General features: G+C 39.6%; 1 protein-coding gene across 4 annotated transcripts in view; it reads left to right on the top strand.

Moving 5' to 3' along the window:
* Positions 1 to 23,241, top strand: part of dock10 (dedicator of cytokinesis 10) — a 213,463-nt gene that overhangs the window by 122,579 nt on the left and 67,643 nt on the right. For all 4 annotated transcript variants that reach the window (XM_073040973.1, XM_073040971.1, XM_073040972.1 and 1 more), the window contains exons 13-20: positions 10,717 to 10,839; positions 11,102 to 11,184; positions 13,434 to 13,556; positions 13,664 to 13,743; positions 16,555 to 16,742; positions 18,547 to 18,612; positions 19,637 to 19,729; positions 22,705 to 22,828. In XM_073040973.1, coding sequence (XP_072897074.1) covers positions 10,717 to 10,839; positions 11,102 to 11,184; positions 13,434 to 13,556; positions 13,664 to 13,743; positions 16,555 to 16,742; positions 18,547 to 18,612; positions 19,637 to 19,729; positions 22,705 to 22,828 — 880 coding nt within the window. The remainder of the gene's footprint in view (positions 1 to 10,716; positions 10,840 to 11,101; positions 11,185 to 13,433; positions 13,557 to 13,663; positions 13,744 to 16,554; positions 16,743 to 18,546; positions 18,613 to 19,636; positions 19,730 to 22,704; positions 22,829 to 23,241) is intronic.

The raw sequence follows: 23,241 nt of genomic DNA, 5'->3' as shown, positions 1-23,241 counted from the left end.
TTATTGAGCAGGTTCCTCATGAAAATCATCTGTCCTTCATGCAGCCCTTTAAAGCTCAATCAGCCAATGCTCCCCCTCCTTCACCCAGATAGGAGAAGAGGTGATAATATATTGCTAGAAGCCTCCCTTCTGACATTGTCCCCACCTGACAAAGCCTGCTTGCTCAGTGCTATTGCAAATCCCAATCCACAAGATGACATCTATTCAATGAAATCAAAGTGGTGAAATGATCTCTCCATGAATTACAGTGTCTGGGTGACCCATCTGATGCTGTGGTCAGCACCAGGCTGGGAAATATTGCAAATGCCTGCTGTAAGATTTTGAGGCATTGAAATTGTTATGAACCCCGTAACTGGGTATCTTACCAGCAAAGATAGGAGTATCCATTGAAGTCTGATGATACTATTTTTAACAGTATTTATTAGTAAAAATACACAAAAATAATATCAATGCAAATATACAGATAATATACGACATCAATACTAAATCAAAAAGTGCAGGTATAATAATAATCAATAAGAAATAAGCTCTATCATTGTCTAGGGGATAATGAATTGTCCGATGGAAATATAAAGTTCAGTTCAGTTCATACAGGCTGCAGTAGTTGTTGTTCACTGTGTTGTAATTGTTGGAGAGACAGAGAGAGAGAGAGAGTAACTTGCCAATTTTCCTTTTACGATCTTGATCCGTCTCCGTCCTTTAGCTAGACCGTTCCGTGGAGGACTCGTCACCCAGGCAAGGGTGGACACACACACAAGCCCCCACCGGTCTCGTAACGTCTCTCCTGGTGCGTCTGAGGGGTGTTCCCCAGACCCTACTTTTATCCCCACTCACGGGGTCTCAGATGTCAATCAGGTTGGGATGATGCAATCCCTCAACCAGACCACTCTGGTTGCCCCCTGAGGGGTTTCAATGAATAGAACAGTATTCAATACACGATTCCTTCTCCAAGAGACAATAGCAGTAATCTCTCTCTTTGTCAATAGGAGACATTCCAACCTGTGCTGTGCCTCTCTCTCATAAATTTGTATGAGCTGTTTATCTCTCTCATTTCCTTTGATAACAACATCGGAATAGTAGCGATTTGCGATTCTCCAAAGGGGGGGGGAGATTGGCGATTCTGTACCCTTCTGCCCATCAGAGTTGCTCCTCATTCATAACAAAATTAAGAGTCACAGTTACCTTGTTCACAAAGGAAATGTACGTAGAGGCACAAAAGTAAGGCTGAAGGTCTTTATACAGCATGTACGTCTGTGATAACAACCAGGGAAAGGCTGAACCTGTGAATGTGTTATCTAAGGGGTTCAGGTAGGAGCCAGTATTTGATGAATCTCTGGAATTAGGCACGTATCTTTGGCTCATGCCTCAATGTCTGAGGACCACCTTTTACCATGGAAGGCTGCTAGTCACATCATCACTGAGGAGCTCAAGAGGTGAGAATGTCAGATGTGAAATGCTGCAAAAAGCACACCTGATGAAAGGTCTCGGCCAGAAATGTTGACTATTCCCCTCCATAGGTGCTGCCTGACTTGCTGAGTTCCTTCAGCATTTTGTGTGTGTTGCTCAAGACTTTCAGCATCTGCAGAATCTCTTGTGCCTTCTTATTTTAAATGTGCTGCATATATTTCGGATGTTTGGAGCTGCTCATTCAGGTCTCCCATCATCAGCATAGTGACCCTTTAAGCAGCCATAAATGCAACACAGTGCCACGATATGTTCTAGGTTGCAGGGCTGTTGTTTGCTGGTGGTTAACAGTTCCATGTTATTTTGCTAAAGTTGGAAATGAATGTTGTACGAATAATGATTTAAGTAGGTGCTTGGCTCTTGCTGAAAGGAATGTCACACAGGCTGATGTGAACAGTGCGTGGAAGTTTCACATTCTCTTTCTCAAAGCATGTTACTTCACACAAAAATTATTGCTTGTCTCCACTATATGGAAATCAAATTAGGTGCTAACCAATGCGCCTTATAGACTTTCTGTGACCGGCGTCTGTCCCGTTTGCAGTATCAGACTTGATGCTCTAAACTCCAGAGCAGAAACAGACTAGTTCTGTTCCAGCATGGTTCTTGGGATCCTGTGCACATCACAGAATCCAAATTGTACACCGGGGGCATCCTAACTGGAACGGTGCAATACCTTGACCACTCAATAGTAGGCAAAATGTTGTTCATCAGTAAGTTCACCATGCACATTTTTGAAGCTTTCACCAGCTAGTTGATGCTGATTTTGACAACTTTAAATTGACTCTTGATTGCTTAATTGCTGTATTTACATCATGTTCAAAGCCATCTATAATTGTTTTATTATTACTAGCGTGCATCAACAAGTATAATCTAAAACAATTAAATTGATTTATTATTTTGATGTGAAAATATAATGGGCTATAAATATTCTCCCACGTATTCTTTATGGTAATGTGCAAAATTAGACAATGATAGATAACCTCGGAAAGAAAATATACAGACATTTGAATCACTAATGCCCTGAGTTGTTGACTTGAATCTTTTTTTTCAATTATAATAGTCATAGAAAGCTGTGGTCAGTTTATTGTCCATGTTAGTGACGAAATTTTCTTTATTTTTTGGCCACTGTTTATTCATTAGAATTGAGGTTTACAGTATTTGGCAGTTTTGACAAAGTAATGTGTATCCCCTAGTTGTAACAATTATTAAATTGTATGGAAATAATCAAATAATTTCTTCACAGACTAATTATTAGAATAATGTGTAAAACAAGGAATAAGTTCATGGGTCAAATTTGAAAACTGGTGAGTTATAGTAAGCATAAACATTGCTTAACCAGTAGAAACAGAATTCTTGAGTTTATAAAAAAAACACTCCTTACTGTTGTTGGAAATTATATTGGGAAAATTGGATGATACAGGGAGCTTGTATGAGACACATTTTTAACTGAGCTTTCTAACATATGTGAAATCATTCAACAAATTTTGGCAGATTGGACTACCTTCTTTGCATATCCCAGAATGATTCCCCTATTTTGGTTGCTCATGGAAACAGCTGAAAATCTGGAGCTGTTAACTGTAATGTCAATTGGCCTGTCTCTCAGACTTGCATGGGTTCAAGTGCACTGCTTGTATATGCCTCTTTTATCAGTAAATACATGAAGAAAAACACAAACTATCAGAAAGCATGGTGGTTTGATAACTGAATGTAAATTTAGCAATGCATTCCTTTTAAGTATGTGGCGGTCTGGCTCCTTTGGTTGTTGTTATCTTATTTCTGGGCTTAATTTGACAGTGCAATACAGAAATTTTTCGTTTCATCTCTCAAGTTCTTCCTTAGCACTTTGATTAATTGAAATCTAGCATTAAAAACTGTCTGAAGAAAAGAATTCCAAGCTTTCACCATCAATTGTGTCTGGTGGATCCAAAATCATTTTTGAAAAGCCTGGTCTAATCTTTAAGTTGCTTGCTCTAGTCTGCCTAATGAGCAGAAAGGATGTTATCTCTCTGTGCCGATAAATTCCCCAAATTATCTCCAAAATTTTACTTCAATCACCCAACTATCCTTTAGCCTTCTTAACATATGTTAAGTTTGTGTACTCCAAGATTCATTCTGGTAAATCTATCTCACCTGCACTCCTTTAAAGATCAGTATCACATTTAAGACTGGTATCTGTAACTCTGCACAATTTTGCAGTTGTGGTTTATACATGGCTTTCCCTCTCCATCTCTCAGAACCACTTTCAAACAACCCCTTTCATTTATTTAGAGATACAGTATTGTACAGGTACTTCCAGCCAATGAGCCGCACTGGCAGCAACCCATCTGTTTAACCCTAGCCTAACCTCAGGACAGTTTACGATGACCAGTTAACCCAATAACCATTGGAATGTGGGAGGAAGCCAGAGCACCTGGAGGAGAAACTCGCATATCATGGGGAGGACGTACAAACGCTTTACAGTTGACATCGGAACTGAACTCCAAACTCTGATGCACTGAGCTGTGATGGTGTTGCACTAACTGCTGCGTGACTGTCTTTCAATAACACATTCAATGAAATGCGACGCCTTTGGGGTAACTTTGGTCTGTGTCTTTGCTATTGCTTGGCACTCTTGGGCTCGGTGATGGTACTGATATGTGTTTTTTTTGCTGGTGGGAGGAGGAGGATTGTTGCTCACTGCTACTTATGCGTGGGGGGTACTTTGGGTTTCTCACATTTAACTGTTGTTCATTCTTTGTGGCACTTCTCTGTTTTCATGGATGTTTGCGAAGAAAAAGCATTTCAGGATGTGTATTGTATACACTTTTCTGACATTAAATTTGACCTTTGAACCTTGAACTTTTGAACATGGTCATAAAAAGAGAAAATGATCAAACCACTCCAAAGGCAACATTTGCACAGAAAGGAATGGAGTTAGAATTTTGGGTCTTGGATCTTTGTCAGAACAGGGAAAGAAAAATGTACATGTTTAGTTAGCAGAGTAGATGGGGAAGGGGATGGGTGGGAAATTCTCACTTCTGATATTACCTCCTTTAACCCAGTGTCATTTTTATTTGATGATACTTCTGTGAAGCAGCGCGGGATTTTTAAAAATCTATTTTGATGTAACTATTTCCAAGTAACTTATTGTTAACTGAGTAGGTTTCAAATCTGATGACAAATATCTGGAGCAGATTACCACAAAAGTAGCAAAAAGAGAACTACTGTATATTCTATTATAAATTTATTCAATCATTCTGCAGAATAGTACCAGTCAACTGAAAACAAACTTTTGATGTACCATAACTAATTAACACTTGCCTTAATATATCTGAACACAGTAATAATATCTGAACACTTGAGGAATAGAAGTATACATATTTGAGTTTAATATGTGCTTTTCTCCAGTTGGAATATTGGAGATTCACTTTGACTACCTTATAAGAACAGTATAAATATACACAATATCTGAGGTAAACGTTAGAGTAAAATTTATTATCAGAGTACATACATGTCACCTCATACAACCCTGAGATTCCTTTCCTGTGGGCATACTTAGCAAATCTATAGAATCAGTAACTGTAAACAGAACCAATGGACAAAAAATGATGCAAATACAGATATAATTAGCAATGAATAACAAGCATGAAATAGCAAGATAAAAGAGCCTTTAAATGAGTGTAGTTATCCCCCTTTGTTCAAGAGCCTGATAGTTGAGGGGTAGTACCTGTTCTAGAACCTGGTGGTGCGAGTCTTGAGGCACTTGTACCTTCTACAGAATATAGATACACAGTGGCAAGATTGTCTTTGACAGTCTTCAGAGGGGTTTGGATGGGTTAAGCAAATGGGAATAGGCATAGCAGATGGAATAAAATGTGGTTTTTCTGAGCTTAGAAAATTTGATGGGAAGAACAGAAAAGCAGGGTCTTGCAAAAATGGAGAAAGATGACAAAATACAGCCATAAAGAGGTATTTGGATGTCCTGACACATGCGAAGCATAGATAGCATGTACATAAAAGCAGCAAATAGGAAGGAAAATGGAATGTTGGCCCTTATTGCTAAATAAACCTAATAATAAATAAATAAATAATACTGTGAATGTGAGTTGTCCTTGAAAGTTACAGGGAAAGGTTGAAAGGGTTAGGACTTTATTCCCTTTAGTGTAGATGAATGAGGGGAGATTTAACAGAGCTATACAAAATTATGAGGAATATAGATAGGATAAATGTAAGCAGGTTTTTTTCACCGAGGTTTTATGAGACTAGAATGAGAGGTCATGGGTTAAAGGTGAAAGGTGAACAGTTTAAGGGGAGAACTTCTTCACTCAGAGGGTGTTCCTGAACCTGGTGGTGAGTGCTGCTTTCATGTGGCAACAGGACTTGTAGATGTGCTCAATGGTGGAAAAGGTTTTGCCTTGATAGAATGGGCTGTATCCACCACTTGTTGTAGGAACTTCAGATCTTGCCCATTGGGTGTTTCTATATCAGGCCGTGATACAACCAGTCAGGATACTCTCTCTAGAAGTGTGTCAAAGTTTTAAAGGACATGCCAAGTCTTCGCAAACTTCTAAGAAAGTAGTGGTGCTGTTGTGCCTTCTTTGTGATGGCACGTGCGTACTGAACCCAGGACAGATCCTCTGATGTGATAGTGCCAAAGAATTTATAGTTCTTGACCCTCTCCCACCTCTGACCCCCTAATGAAGACTGGCTCATGGATCTCTGGTTTCTGCCTCCTGTAGTCAAAAATAAGCTCTTGGTTTTTGCTGGCGTTAAGTGAGAGCATGTAGTAGTGGCACCATTCAACCAGATTTTCTATATCCCTCCTATTAGCCGATTTGTCACCGCCTTTGATTCAGCCAACAGCAGCGGTGTTGTCAGCAAACTTAAATATGGGTACATAAGGTATTTGCTATACCTTCCATTTTTTAGGACACCATACAAGCTAGGAAAGTGGTAATGAAGAGTCAAAAGTTGGCCTCTCATTGTCAGGCTGTTGTCCTCACCACTTGAGTTCAAATTTATTATCATTCTTGTGTACAGCTAAATGAAATATATGGTCATACAGAGCACATGTAGTTACAATCCGGCAATACAGCCACTAAATAACGTTAGCACAATTCCCTGAGATTGACAGGTTGGCATAAACTGCAATATGAATGTTTATTTAAGACTCACTGTTATAATAAATAACAATCAGTCATATAAATATGTGAAACAGCCATAATAAAAGATAAACAGTGACCAATGCAGGATGAGAGGGTGTCTGTGAGTTGGGGACTGCAGGGGTGGGGTTTGGTGGCACATCATTCAGGCAAGGTGTACCTGTGTACTGGGTGGCACCAGAGTGTTCGGAATTCGAACAACCTGGGGAAAGAAGCTGTTACCCAGCCTGACAGTTCTGCTTCTTATGCTGCAGTACCTTCTGCCTGATGTCATAGAGATTGTGGAAAGGGTGAGAGGAGTCTTTGACAATGCTGGAAGCACCGCGAATGCAGTACTTCAGATATACTGTCTGAATGGGGGGGGGGGGGGGCGCAGAGAGACCTCAATGATATTTTCAGCCTCCTAGCCTGTTCACAATCCTTTGCAGGCTCCCATAGTGATGCAGCTGGTCGGGACATTCGCAATATAACTCTGGTAGTGGTGAGATTAGTGGGGTGGAAGGGTTGTGGAATCCTTGCTTGACTCAGTGTCTTCAGGAAGTGGAGGCACCGCTGTGCTCTCTTGGCTAAAGAGCTGGTGTTGAGGGACCTGGTGAGATCGTCAGTAGCATGCCCGCCAAGAAACTTGGTGCTCCTGACTCTCTTCATGGAGAAACCATTGAAATGCAATAAAGAATAGTTAGCATACACCTTCCAGAAGTCCACAATCATCTCTTAATTCTGTGTATGCTGAGACTCAGGTTGTTGTGTTTACACCAGTGTACAATCTTCTCTGCCTCCTCTCTACGTGCTGTTTCATCATTGTTGCAGATGAGGCCAACCACTGTTATATCGTCAGCGAACTTAACGATGTGGTTAGAACTGAATTCGGCAGTATAATCATGTGTTAGCAGTGTGAACAGCAGCTGGGCTGAGCGCCCAGCCCTAGTGGGGTAACGGTGCTCAGCATGATGGAGCCAGAGATGCTGCTGCCAATACAGATTTTCTGTGGTTTCTTCATCAGAAAATCCAAGATCCAGTTACAGTGGGAGCTATTGAGACCTAACAATAACTTACCACAATCGCCAAATATAACAGCCACACTGCCAGATGACCAATGCTGACATTGTCACAGTTGAGTCAACAGTTCAGATGCCAGAATCAAATTCAAACAAAAAGCTACAGATAATGAGAATATGACTGAAGGAGAAAATGTGGAAATGCTCAGCATTCCTGGAGAGAAACATGAAGTTAATGTTTCAAGCTCAGAAACTTTACATGATCAGATGTAAGGTCACTGACATGAAATGTTAATTTTGTTTTTCTCTGCACAGATGCAGCATGACCTTCTCAGTATTTCCATCATTTCCCATTTTTGTTTTACAATAAAGCATATAGTCTCCAGGGGATTAAACGGATTGATTATGCATTACAGTCCCAAAGGGGTTTTCAGCAACATCCAATTTTTCTCCTTTTTTAACGTTAACCTTCATTCCATTTATCCATGGTTATTGATGATCAATTTACTGACTGTGTGTTGATCATGGGCATTAAGAATGGACTCACAATAAACCTAATTCAAGTAAATTGAAGGGTCTCCTATTATGTTTAAGACTACTGTATTGCTCATGGGAACCAATCTGCATCGGTAATGTACAAATGCATGTAATTCTGCAAATGCTGGAAATCCAAAGCAACACACACAAAATACTGGAGGAACTCAGCAGTGAGGCCACTTCTAAGGAAATGAATAAACAGTCGCCGCTTTGTGCTGAGGTCCTTCTTCAGGACTGGAAAGGGAGGGGAGAGATGCCAGAATAAAAAGGTGCGGGGAGGGGAAGGATCATAGCTAGAAGATGATAGGTGAAGCCAGGTAGGTGGGAAAGGTAAAGGGCTGGAGAGGAAGGAATCTGATAGGAGAGGAGAGTGGAACATAGGAGAATGGGAAGGAGGCGGGAGAGGTGATAGGCAGGAGAGAAGAGGTAAGAGGCCAGAGTGGGGAATAGAATATGAAGGGAGGGGGAGGGAATTTTTCTTATTGGAAGGAGAAGAAGGTCGGAGGCTACCCAAATGGTGTTGCTCCTGCACACTGAGAGTGGCCTCATCATGGCACAAGTGAAGGCCATGAACTGACGTACCTGAACAAGAAGGGGAATCGGAATTAAAACCGTTGGCCACTGGGAAATACCACTTTTGGCGGATGGAGCAGAGCTGCTCGACAAAGTTGGTCCCCCAGTTTACAACAGGTCTCACCAATGCAGGGGAGGCTGCATTGAGAGCATCAGATACAACAGATTCACAGATGGCAGAAGTTGTGGAGAATGATGTGTTGAAGTGGAGGCTCATGGGATGATAGGTTAGGACAAGAGGAACTCTGTCCCTATTAAGGCAGTGGATATGTCTGGGAAAAGGAGGAGATGTGGGTGAGGGCAGTGTCAGTGGTGGAGGAATGGAAACCCATTCTTGAAGAAGGATGACATCTCTGATGCCCTGGAAAGGAATGCTTCATTCCAGGAACATAGAAAAGGAAATAGCATTTTTACATGAGATAGGGTGGGAAGGGGCATAAAGTCATGGGAAGCACTTGCTAATTAAAAATATAGGTAGACAGTTTATCTCCAGAGATCGAGAAAGCGAAGGGAGGTGCCAGAAATTGATCAAGTGAATTTAAGGGCAGGGTGGAAGTTGAAGGCAAAGTTGATGAAACGGACGAGCTCAGCATGGGTGCATGAAGCAGCACCGATGCAGTCGTCAATGTAGAGGAGAAAAAGCTGGAGAGCGTTACCCAGGGAAGGCTTAAAATGTGGACTGTTCTACATAGACAATGAAAAGGCAGGCATAGCTGAGGCCCATGCAGATGCCCATAACTACCCCTTGAACATGAAATAAGTGGGAGGAGCTGAAAGAGGAATTTTTGAGGATGAGGAGCAGTTCTGCCAGACAAAGGAGTGTAGTGTTGGAGGGGAACTGGTTGGTCTTTTGTTCAGAAAGAAGAGGAGGGCTTTTAGGCCTTCTTTATGGGGGATAGCAGTGTTTAGGGACTGGAGAACCATGGTGAAATTGAGGTGGTCGGGGCCAGAGAATTGAAAGTTATTGAGAAGATCGCAAGCATGAGAAGTGTCGCGGATGTAGGTAGGAAGGGACTGAACTAGAATGGATTTGAGGTATGAGGATACAAGTTCAGTGGGGTAGGAGCAAGCAGAGATAATCGGCCTACCTGGACAGTCATGTTTGCATTTCTTGGGTAGAAGGTAGAAGCGAGCAGTGCAGGGTAAGGGAGCTATGAGTTTGATGGCAGTGGATAGGAGTTACCCAGAGTTGAAGAAGTCAGTGATGGTATTGGAGACAATTTTCTGATGGTCCAGAGTGAGGTTTCCTTCAAGGGGTAGATAAGAGGAGGTGTCTGAGAGTTGCCATTTCACCTCAGCAAGATAGAGGTCAGTCCACCATGACACAATAGCACCCCCTTTGTCTGTGGGTTTGGTAATTACTGATAATACTACTGATTACATTGCTGAAATATTCAGTAATTCACATCACTGAGAAACTGCCAGCTACTTCAAGAACATAGATGATTGAAAAAGCCGGTCTTGTCAAAGGGTCTCGGCCCAAAATGTTGACTAAAAACCTGACTTGCGGAGTTCGTCCAGCATTTTGTGTGTGTAGCAGAAAGCCAATGTTGCCATCAGAGGGAGCAACAAGATACCCCAACTTCAATTTTTCAGGGAATGCTGGGAACTCTATCAACTCTAGTACCTTGTTTGTCCATGGGTGTTGACTCTAAAAGCACTTTTGTGGGACTCATTGGAAAGTAATTTGGTTAATTGGTTTCCTGTTGCTCAAAGTCAATTTTAAATGATGTTCTTCTGCTATCTGCAAAGAATGGGTCCCTGTAGCATTAGAATACACTTATAAAAATAACTCTTTGAGAACTGAACTTGAGTTTATTTATTTATGCCTGATCCTCATTACAATTCCTAACACATCTTAAGAATGCAACAGCTGCGGTCTTCATCTTTTTAGGAATTTTATATGTAATATTTAAAATAGTGTGCAGTAATTCTCCTTTATTACACAATCTGTATCTCTGGAAAATGTGAACTAAATTTCTGAATTATAATTTGATATGCAGGGCATTTTCTCTGTATCAAACCCCCACACAGACATCATGCTGGTGGCAAGAATAGAGAAAATCCTAATGGGAAGCATTCAAAGCTGTGCTGAGCCCTACATTAAGAGCTCAGACACCAGCAAGGTATGTATTTATATCTATTCAATGCTTATCATTAATGATACATATTTTAACATTGTCCTGAATAATAATTCCCTCATAAATGCAGCAATAAACTAATGAACTGCTTTTGTGCTGAATATAACCCCACAAGAGCTGCTTCTTAATAAGTAGTTCTGCAACGACGCTAAAATGCAAAAGAAAAATATTCATTTCAAAGCTGAAATTTAAAACAAAGATATGCAATCATTTATATTTAGTCATATTTCCCTGCTTTCTTTTCAAGACCGCACAGAAAGTTTTGAAGTCTAACAAGCCATTTTGTAATAAGTTGGCAAAATACCGGATGCCATTTGCTTGGGCTGTAAGGTAAGTACATGTTAATTATAATCTAATTGATACTCAGATAAAAAGATGCACATGGATTATATATTTTCTAGAGTTTGGGTCTATAAACATCTTTCAATAGTCCTGCTAGTTCTGAATTGTAAAAAACAAACCAATTTTTTTATGTTGCTAGAGAATTCTTCAATATTAATAGTAGAATTCATTTATACTTAAAGCAGTATACAGCTTTGGTTATGAACCATACATAGTTTCCTATTTGTACTGACAACTGTAGTGAAAGATGTTCAGAGTGCATTGCCGAAGGCTCCATTGATTGGAATCCAAAGCCATGCATAGTATTACTTTGCGTTTTACTTATCTATGTTTAGGGGGTCTGGGTGTCACCAGCAAAGTCAGCATCTATTGCCTATCTATAATTGTACTTACGCAGGATGTGGTGACCTGCTTTCTTGAACAGTTCCAGAACTGCTGCTGATCCCACACCCCACATATTCAGTAGTGTGTTTCAAAATATAGACCCACCTCACTCAACTGGAGTCAATCCTCTTGCATGACTGAAATAGCAGAGGGAAAGCTCTGCAAGGCATGAGGTTGCAGCTAATGGTAGTGTACATTTCTGATTCTGCTGTTGGCTCACAACTGCCCTATCTACCCCATTTTTTGCACATTTGCACTGTCACACATGATAGAGGGATTGATCTGTGTGAGGACAGGACTTATTTCTACTGCAAGGAAATTGCTAAAGAGAATACTTCAAAAAGATTCTAGGTAGTGCTTGAATGTACATTTGCTTTCATATATATTTGACTATTATTCCCCTAGAAACAATGGTATTATCTTTCCTACACAATTTGTGGCCGAAGGTAGAAGGAGATGAGTTATACAGCTCTCTTTACATGCACATTCAGGTCAACTCTTTGAGTGATTATGCAGAAAGTTTGCAGTTAATAACTTGTCTCCTTCTGCCTTAGGCCACAAACTTATCAATCACCCATCTGTGGAGTCTTTCTGGAGGTCCAAGATCCGTATGCTTCATGACCGCTGGGCTAAGTGTGTAAATGTAGGAGGGGACTATGTTGAAAAAGAAATGTGCTAGGTTTTCTAAATTGACTCCTTCTACCTTAGGACATGAACTTATCAATCACCCCTCGTAATTCAAAAATATTCATCCTCCTTTACTCAGTACTTAGTTGAACCAGCTCTCACAGTTATTACAGCCAAACATCTCTTTGGATAAGTCTCTATTAGCTTTGCACAGCATGATGGAGCATAAATTGCCCATTTCTCCTTGCAAAATTGCTCAGGTTCTGCCAGATTAGTAGGGGAATGGTGGTGGACAGCAATCTTGAGGTGTTGCCAGATATGTTCGATTGGGTTAAGGTCAGGACTCTGACAGGGCCACTCAAGGACATCAATTTTCTTCATTTGAAGCCACTCCATGGTTGCTCTGGCAGTACGCTTTGGGACGTTACCCTGAAGGAAGACAAACCTCCTCCCAAATTTAAGCTTTCTGGCAGGGGCTCACAGGTTTTTATCCAGGAACTCTCTGTATTTAGCAGCACTCACCTTCCTATCAGTCCTGATCAGATTTCCAGTCCCTGCTACTGAAAAGCATCCCCATAATATGATGCTACCTCCATCATACTTTAAACTAGGGATGATGTTACCTAGCTGATGCACGGTATTAGATTTATGCCACACGTACCACTTACTGTTGAGGCCAAGAATTTTCACTTTAGTCTCGTCTGACTAGAAGACCATCTTCCACATTTTTACAGTATCTTCTAAGTGGCACTTTATGGGCAAGAATATGCTTCTTTTTAGTGGTATGTGTGGCGTAAATCTGTTAAGAGTTAACAATAGGCAATTGAACTTTCTCACACTAACCATTTTCCTTTCAGATTTTGACTCCTTAAGGAAAGCCTTGCACATTTGAAATGGCAAATATTACATTTGTTTTCTTACTGATTCTTCCTGTCATTTTCTGTCCCTGATTTGACACTTAATTTACTCTCATTCTCATTCTTTCATTCGATTTCACTGGTTTGAGTGATAATCCTTTTTGGCTGTTCTCGTAACCTGAGTTTGCTTCTTCTCTGCAGCATGACCAAATCACACTTCTATCGGTTTTCTGGGGGAGTATTTTTGAGGAAATAGGAGTCTGTTTATTTAATAATTGACACTATTCTGCTGTAGTTGCTCCATAACTCAACAGCATTATCCAAGCTGTTCATTTTTGACAGTGCTCTTCAATGCCCTTCGTCTTTCAGATCAGTGTTCAAAGACAATCATGGAACAATAGATCGAGAGTCTCGCTTCTCTCCTCTCTTCAGGCAAGAAAACAGTAAAATTTCTACAGATGACGTGCTAAAATTAGTCATGGAATTCAAAAGGTATGGGCAGTATTCACTTCCTGTAGTTTCAGAAACTTAGAATATTGTGATTATTGATGAATTGTTTTCCTAACCTAATCAGATCCTTTATATTCTTTTGCATACAGAGCAGAAAAAATGAGCAAAATGCAGATCATACCTGGTAATCTTGATATATCGGTGCAATCTGTCCCCTTGGAACATCCAAGTATGAGATTTATTTTCTTTGTTCTATTTTCATAACCACATTTTATTCTGTATTTACTTTTATAACTATATTGTGGTACCATATTAATGGAGGGATTTCCATCCTATATTGAATCAAAGAGAAACAGAAGAAAATTCTGTACATATATGGTGCTGGATTTTCTGTGAAATGATGAGTCACCCAAGCTTACAATACGTGTGCCTTTAAAAATCCCTTAACTGTGGTGAAGGAAGGTAGCCCTCATTTGATGAAATGAGGTGAGATCTCATGCATTACCAGGACTTCTTAATGGAAGTTTGCAAGCTTTACCCCCAAAATACTTTGGGAGCTTTGTAAACCCCGTTTCTAGACTTAACAGCTTTCAACAAGAATGGTATGCTTTGAATGTTTCTGCATTCAGAAACATACAAAAAAAACAATTAACAATGGAAAAGCACGATTAAACATCTTCACGTTCTTATTTTAAAATGCAAAAATAACAGGAACTAATTTAAAAAATTTGAATCAACATATTTAAACTTAAGGAAGTAAAGTTGCCTTGTACTTACCTTGGGTCTCTAGGCGAACCTAGCACAGAGAGCATAGTTTGAGTGCAGGGAAATCTGCGGAAATTAGCGCCTCTGGCTTGGCACGATGATTAGCCTCACTGCAAGGTGCAGTTGTCCCAGGACAGTGATCAGCTGAGCAGAAGTTTGGTATTTCCCGTCTCACACATGAGGCCCCATCTTCTGTCCAGGTAAAAGCTGGCAGTCAATATAATGTCTGTATGAAACAATAATCAGAGGTTTAAAACTGTATCTACTGAGAGTAAATTTTGAAGTAGGAAATATTCTGTTATGGTATGTATTTCTCGATGTCTCATTTTTTAGAATTTGATATCTATGGGGAAATATTTCTCTTGCACTGTAAATTGGAAATGTCTACAGGATAAATCTTCCAGTCTTGTGTTCCAATTATTCATCAGAGTATGTGTTGGATTAATCCTCAGGCAAGAGTCTACCTTGCTTTACATTTTTTAACTCTCAAAACTTTGCTTCAGGTATTCCCATACTCTGATCTCTTGACCACTACCCTTGGGTCACTGGACTATGCACTTTTCCCCAGTGTGGCCCAGGTTGCAGATGCCTACTGCAATCCTGACTCCCGGCATATCTGTGAGGATAGGGTTCTCTCAGCAACACTCTGACAGACGGTCTTTGATAGCCAGTGAGATGTCACCACCTACATTTCACCCACTGAACTTGACCAATGGCAGTCCAATACTTCTTTTATTTAAATGGTTATGAATGTCTCTGACAATCATGAGCAATTAAATCAAATGATTCACTCTCTTCCTGCACCTCACCTCTCCCATTTATTTTAAATGGGCCTCTGAACTTGTGCGAGCTTTAATCTGCTGCAGGAATCTATAGGGAGCTGGTACTGAGTCCCATCAGAGCTGCACAAGTGCCTCATGGCAGCATTTTAATCTCCATTCAGAGATCGTCCAGTAATAATTAGATCCAAAAGATTTGAGCTCCTCAGGAGATAATCTGAACCAGTTTTATAGCCCAAGAGAGTCACATAATAATTGCTATTTGCATTATATTTATCTTTATATTGTCTACCAACCATTGTTGGTAGAATCTCAGATGGAGATGAGAGGACGTACTGGAGTGAGATGTACCAGCTAGTTGAGTGATGTTGCAGCAACACCCTTACACACAACATCAGTATGATGAAAGAGCTGATGGTGGGATTCAGGAAGGGTAAGATGAGAGAACACATACCAATCCTCATAGAGGGATTAGAAGTGGAGGGAGTGAGCAGTTTCAAGTTCCAGGATGTCAAGATCTCTGATGATCTAACCTGGTTCCAACATACCGATACAGCTATATAAAGAAGGCAAGACAACAGCTATTTTTCATTAGGAGTTTGAGGAGCTTTGGTTTGTTATCAAAAACACTCAAACTTCTACAGATGAACCATGGAGAACATACTGGCAGGCTGCATCACGGTCTGGTACGGGGGTTTACTGCACAGGTCAGAAAGAAGCTACAGAAAGTTATAAATCTAGTCAGCTCCATCTTGTGTACTAGCCGTCATAGTATCCAAGACACCTTCAAGAAGTGGTGCCTCAGAAAGGCAGTGTCCATTATTAAGGATCCCCATCACCCAGAACATGCCCTCTTCTCAATGTTACTATCAGGAAGGAGGTACAGAAGCTTGAAGGCACACACTCAGTGATTCAGGAACAGCTTCTTCCCCACTGCCATACGATTCCTTAATGGACATTGAACCCATGAGCACTAAGTAACATTTTTTAAATACTTTTTCTGTTTTGCACTATTTTTAATCTAACTAGTTAATAATCATAAAAATACTTACTGTAGTTGATTTTTTTCTTTCTATATTATCATGCATCGCATTGTACTGCTGCTAAGTTAACAAATTTCACAACACATGCCAGTGATATAAACCAGATTCAGATTCTTTATTTCATTTGTAAATTATTTGCTTTGCCCTGTACACTATGTGGAATCCTCAACACATGAGCAGCCGCCAGTATGTTGAATATCAATATCAAAGATGTGGTGTGGTGAAGATTCCATAGGACTGTGAAATTGACAGTACAAATTCATTTATTGGAATTTTGGTGTTATATAAAATGTAGGAAGAGTTCTACTTTTAGCTGCTACAGCTGTTGTGTAAAAATAACTTTAAGTATCATGCTTCATTCAAGGCAATGTGAGCTACAGTTAGATAAGTTCAAATCGAGCTTCGAAGTAAAAGCAAAGAAATGGGAATGAATATGTAATTTATCTGTTTCAGATTGTGTTACCTCATCCTACGTACCTATTAAACCATTTGAGGACCCAAATGTGAATGAACCTACCATAGAGGTTGAAGAGTTTGTGCAAGAATCTGCAAAATATTCCCAGCCTTATATGATATATAAAAATCATGTTTATATTTACCCTAAACATTTGAAATATGATGGTCAAAAGTGCTTTGCCAAGGTAAGGTATACAAGCAGATGGTGTTCTGTTTCACATCTGGATCTTCTTCGGACATTGTGAATGTCTCAAATAAAGTACTCTGATCCAGGTGCACTTACACTACAAATCACAAAGCCCCTGGGAGCCATTCTAAAATCAAGGATATGCTGATATCTTTAACAGTTCATATTTTTCGGAAGTCTAGTATTGCTCAACTCATCACCAAGGCTCAGCGCATGATGTTCGTTACTTGGGGAAACTGTTAAAATTCAGCTTTTACACTTGGATTGTTACCTCTATTAACACTTACAATAGAGCACAAGAAATATAAAAAAAATTGTGGGAAATACCATCTTGTTTTCCAAGTTCAGTCTAGAAGCAATAAAGGTGTGCAGCTTCTTATAGAACTGATTAGATTTCAATGGAAAAATATCAGTTTCAGGGTTGATAGCCTGAGCTTCAGTTTCACCTTTTTTTTGCTGATTGCCTTCTTATTGCCAGCACTTAAAGTAGATCTGACACAAATTTCTACTGACACAATTGGAAGGCTGCTGTTATTTCAAAAAATAAATTAATATATTCAGCTTAATAATGATCTCAGTGCTTTGACTCTCAATTCAATGGAATATTAATGTTAATGTTTAAAGAGAAGCATTTGGGACAGTATTTGTTTAATAAGTAAAGGGGTTGGATTGGATCATGCTCACCACGTACACTAGTCTAGTTATATTATGCTATTATAACCACATTACCCTGTTGTGGCTGGAAGGCTGTCAATGACCATGGGGCACTGGTTCTGCAGTTACGCCAGGGAACAGAGTGACTAGATCTCCAAACATATCATCCTAAGGTTCTGCTGCAGGGACAACAGAAATTGATTATATCATTTTAAAAAATTAAAATGCTTTTATAAAATTATATATTTGAAAACACATTGGGCTATTATTAATTAATTAACAACCCAAATGTACAGTGAAATATAAAAAAAAGAAATAAAACCTCATCAAATTTATTATTTTAATGAAGCTACGTGACCTTATTCAGCTGGATAGGAATGAACTAAATGAGCCAACTGTAGCTAGTGTCAATGTGTTGGACAGGTAAAAGTCATGCCTGGACTCTCAGCTCAGTAAGTTACAACACTTCCATCAATGAGTTCAGGGGAGACGTTAAGAGCTCGGCAGTGGTACAGTACTTCTGTGCTGAAGTCCACCGTCATGGGGTCCAGAACACATTGATGCACACACTGCACCTAAATGTCAGCATTGCCTTCAAAATCTGCAACACCTTCTGATGAACATTGCAAAAATCTCGTCATCATATCTCTACCTTATTGCATGTTCATCAGTGATAGAAATCCTCAGACCGATATCACCTTTGTAAATGGCAGCTTGAAAAGAAATAGACTAACAAATGTGAACTGCCTCAGAGAATTCTATTACTGTGAAATACATTATTTTCATACAAGACTGTACAGCTGTTGGAATAAATTACTTGTTTTAGGTGTAAATATCCTGAAAGTTTTGATATCTCTATTTGCTCTACATTGAATTAGTTGAATCAGCATTGTTATTTTTCAGTTTATACTAATTTATCGAGTTATCATGATTCCATGAACTTTATTTATTATCTGATGGGATATTTGCCTTTTTCAGATCTAGGTGTTAATCTTGATGATTTTAGAGATGATGGATGTAAATCATGGGTGGTGAAAGAAGAAACATGCACCTGTAGTGTTTGCTGAACCTTGACGCGAGCTCATTCTCATTTTATGTGAGCAATTCCAAAGGGTTATGAAATATTAATATAATTTGTGTTTTTGCAGGCAAGAAATTTAGCAGTGAGGATTGAGTTTAGGAGTTCAGATGAAGAAAATGCCCAACCATTGAAGGTAAATGTTGTTCACTATTTATGAGCTATTCTGTGACAATGCAGCAACTCTGGGTCCGTAATATGGAACCACAAATTTACTTCCTGACATTGTACATCTTTAGTGAATGCCAGCCAGTGCATGGAGGGTTAGTGTCTTCATATCAGATGGGAGAAAAGAATGCTGCAAGTTGACCCTAGACCTGGGAACTACTATCTATCGCAGTTACAGACTGGGCACAGGCTGAGAGGCCTACTAATAACATAGCTGAAAGCCATTCTGTATATTTACAGATGTTGATGGGGTAATCATTGGTTAAACTACATTTGAATTTAATGCAAGTAGTAAGTACCCAGCTTGCCAGTGTTCATACGACACATTCCCGCCTTGGTCTCATGATTTTAAAATCTTTATTTTTGTTGAGCTGGCCAGGATGTTGAGTTAAGAATAAGTGTAGAAGTGACCACAAGTGTGCTAACAGCCAATCTGTGTTTTTAAACACTTTTAAAAGCATTGCAAGAACACATGTTGCTGTGGGGACTGTCCGTTTCTGGTCCTTTTTTTCCTATAACCAGTTTTCTCTTTAAGAACATCTGCTTATTCTTCCCAATGTCTGACACAATGAGAGCTTAACTACACCAGGTTCAGACATTTATAGGGATGGTTGAAAATTACAACAGACATGCCGTGGGCATTGATTTGCAGTTGCTGAGTCCCTCTTTCAATGGTTTTCAATTACTGACCAGCCAGAGTTCAGCTGAGAAATGATTGGGCAGTGGCTGGAAGTTGCGCCCAATTTCTTTATTGCATAGTTTCACAAGTGCAGAAAGATGACAATATTTGTGATCTGTGGTTCAAATGTTTCTTGGTTATTTTTATTTATTGGGCCATTTCAAGTTTGAAAGGTTACTTGTGCAGTGAAGAAAACCATAATGTTAACAACTACAGAGGATAAAACTCTAATGGGCCACTTGGGTGGATGATGTTACTGAGAGATATTTCTCTTTATTTGCAATAAAGCTTTATTACTTTCCTTTTTTAACAGTGCATTTATGGAAAAGCAGGAAGCTCAGTGTTCACAGCAGCAGCACAGACTGCAGTCCTATATCATGTCCAGAACCCTGATTTTTATGATGAGGTAATTTACTAAGTGCTGTGTGGAAGTCTGCAATTAATATTCAGGCAATAGTGCGTCACATTGACAAATCTCACTAAATGGTTCCTCATGTATAATCACGAGTTAAAATCATAATTTGCTGGTAAAGATACACTAAAGCAATGCAGAGGGGAGAGCTTTCCCCAACTTTAAGCAAGGCCCCAAGAGAAAAATTTACATGCCCATTCCATTGTATGTAAAACTTTATGCCTTGCATGTGACATCTGTGTGAAAGCCTGCAATTAATAATCACAGGAGATGCAATGTGTTGGTGAGGCCCACTTTGGAATATTCTTTGCAAGTTTGCTCACTTGCCTACAGGAAAGATGTAAATAAGTTTGAAATAATACAGAGAAAATTTACAAAGGTGTTGCCACAACTGAAGAACCTGAGTTATAAGGAAAGATTGAATAGTTCAGGACTTAATTCCTTGGAACATACAATATTGAGGGATGATTTGATAGAGGTATACAAAATTATGAGGGGTATAGGGCAAATGCAAGGAGACATTTTCCACTGAGATTTGCTAGGACTACAACTAGAGGTCATGGGTTAAGGTGAAAGGTGAAAAGTTTAAGGGGAACATGAGGTTGAAACTTCTTCACTCAGAGGGCTGTAAGAGTGTGGAATGAATTGCCAGTGCAAGTGGTGCATGTGAGCTTGATTTCAATGTTTAAGAGAAGTTTGGATAGGCACGTGGATGGGAGGGGTATGGACGACTATGGTCCCAGTAGAGATTGAAGGGAGTAGGCAGTTTAAACAGGTGGTCATGACTGGATGGGCCAAAGGGCCTGTTTTTGTATTGTACTTTTCTATGACTCGATGACAATATGCAAGGCCCAAGGTTTCACATGCAATGGAATGGCCATGTGCACTTTTCTCTGATGGTGTGTTCATCTGTCACTATGCAGTGTATGAGCAAGTACTTTGGCATGCAGCTCATTTGTGCTCAAAGATCAACATGCCAGGTTTGGCCTAACTGGGTGAGGGACTTCATCAGTGCCAAGTGATTGCTGGATATGTGAAGGCCAATACTAAAGTCTATGGCTTTAATGTGGATCAGTTTCTCTTGGCAACTGGGAAGGTCAACATTATGCATTCTTTGATGAAAGAAAACATATTCTAGAGATACCAGATGAGAAGAGCATGATAATATTTTTTGAATAACTCTCTAATCTGTAAGCTATCATTATTGTGCTGCTCCGGTTACAGAAATGCTTGAATTTTGTAAGGGGAATGTCAACAAACTGAATTTCAGGGAAAAAACATTTTCTGTGTCATTGCAGAACAACTGGATGATTTGTGATGTAGTTTGGTGATGTTTAGTGGAGGAAAGAAAGAAGAGGATGTAAGAAAAGGGCCAGCACTGGATGAAAACGAGATTGAACTATCATCCAAGGTGATAGGGCGGTGAATGGGCCAGACTCAGAGATTGTGGTCAGTTGGAGAGTTCAGGGGTGAGAGTTTGTCATTCATAGGTGCAGCTAGCAATTGTGAGATGGGGTAACTAAGGAGGAATCACAGGTATCAAAAGATAGGTAGGTTCACGAGGTTAATTCCCGGGATGATGGGACTGTCATATGTTGAAAGATTGGAGTGACTGGGCTTGTATACATTGGAATTTAGAAGGATGAGAGAGGATCTGATTGAAACATATAAGATTATTAAGGGATTGGACACGCTACAGGCAGGAAACATGTTCCCCATGTTGGGGGAGTCCAGAACCAGAGGCCACAGTTTAAGAATAAGGGGTAGGCCATTTAGAACAGAGTTGAGGAAAAACTTTTTCACCCAGACAGTTGTGGATCTATGGAATGCTCTGCCTCAGAAGGAAGTGGAGGTCAACTCTCTGGATGCTTTCAAGAAAGAGTTCAATAGAGCTCTTAAAGATAGCGGAGTCAAGGGATATGGGGAGAAGGCAGGAACGGGGTACTGATTGTGGATGATCAGCCATGATCACATTGAGTGGCGGTGCTGGCTCGAAGGGCTGAATGGCCTACTCCTGCACCTATTGTCTATTGTCTATAATAAAAGGTATGTTAAATATAAATTTGGAATGACATTTAAAATTAAGCTAAGAAAAAGAGAATTTGAGATTGACTTCAGTGAGGATTACAGTGACCTCCTTCAGAGTAATCAATAAAAATAAAACAGATTTCTGGATTAAGAAATCAAGTAAGAACATTTTAAAATGTAAGTTCCAGCTGCATTATGAGGATAGTTTTAGATTGTTTTCTCTTTGAATAAGCTGCTTTGGGGCCAGTTGTGCTGGTTGATGTTCTCAAGAGCACCACTAGCCTTCGGCAGGTCCCTCCAAGCAAGTTCCAGCCAATATAGACGGTCTCTAAGTCCAGGACCTGTTGTGAGATAGATGCTGGTATATATCTTGCTCTGCTCATTCTATGACTGCAATGTGGCGTTCATTGGTGGGAATTTGCAACTCCTTGCTAGAGAGTCCCCTCTGATTTTACACCAGCAAGGTTTGTTGTGGAATAGGAGATCCCCTGTAATTTAGATGGAAATCCCAGGTTGAAATTTAGGAAGAAAATTTGTTTTTTAAAAAATTATCTAAAGCCATTTATTATACTTATGTTTTAAATACGTTTGTAATACAAATATTAATTTTAAGTAGGCACGCAGCCTACGAAGTAAGGGAATGCCCCTAACTTTAGCTCCTGTCCTGTCCAAGGCTGATTGGGTGTTCTGAGGTTGCAATGGGATATAAACAGAGGCCTATCCAGCTCAGAAGCTTCACTTCCCCTCACCAAGTGTTGGCCGCCATTTCTGGAGATGGGTTGATTCCGGTTTGTTCAGATGCAATACAATCCTGAGAATGGTACTTGTTAGATTTAATAGTTTGAGCAGTCAGTTCACAGCATAACTGTAGACTTAAACAAGACCTGCTGTGTAAGGATGAGGTTAATATTGAAAACTATTTTTGTACTTCTAATTTGCAGGTGAAAATTGAACTTCCAACTCAGCTGAATGAGAAACATCACATTCTTTTTTCATTTTATCACATCAGTTGTGACCTTGCTACAAAAGGTGGCTCCAAAAAGAAGGAAGCATTAGAAACACAGGGTGAAGTATCTGATTTGTCATGGCTTCCTCTAATAAGCTCTTTTCTCTAAAACACTGCAACTTAAAGATCAGATTTCTTTTGTAGAAAGATTTCCTTTTAAATTCTTATTAAATTTTGTAGATGCTTGAAAGCAGCACATAATTAGTCTGTGAAAATGGTATCAGATTATATTGGAGAGGGAAAAGAATAGTGTTCAGTAAAAATCTAATGGAGCTAGCTTGAACAAACATACGTTTTACAGACTTATATCTTTTAGAAAATATTTACTAACTTTTCTTCACTTAAACATTAATTTATTAGTTCTTTTACGGGAGAGCTGGATTTCCACATCTTGATCCTACGTCATCACGTGACGTCCCCCAGACTTATATCTTTATAAACGACCTGTTAATGAAAAGAATATTGAATAATT

This window comes from Hemitrygon akajei, chromosome 3 (assembly GCF_048418815.1).
Source record: "Hemitrygon akajei chromosome 3, sHemAka1.3, whole genome shotgun sequence".
In the NCBI taxonomy this organism is placed as follows: domain Eukaryota; kingdom Metazoa; phylum Chordata; class Chondrichthyes; order Myliobatiformes; family Dasyatidae; genus Hemitrygon; species Hemitrygon akajei.
The sequence above is the reverse complement of the archived record's forward strand: the minus strand, read 5'-3'. Positions and strand labels throughout refer to the sequence as shown.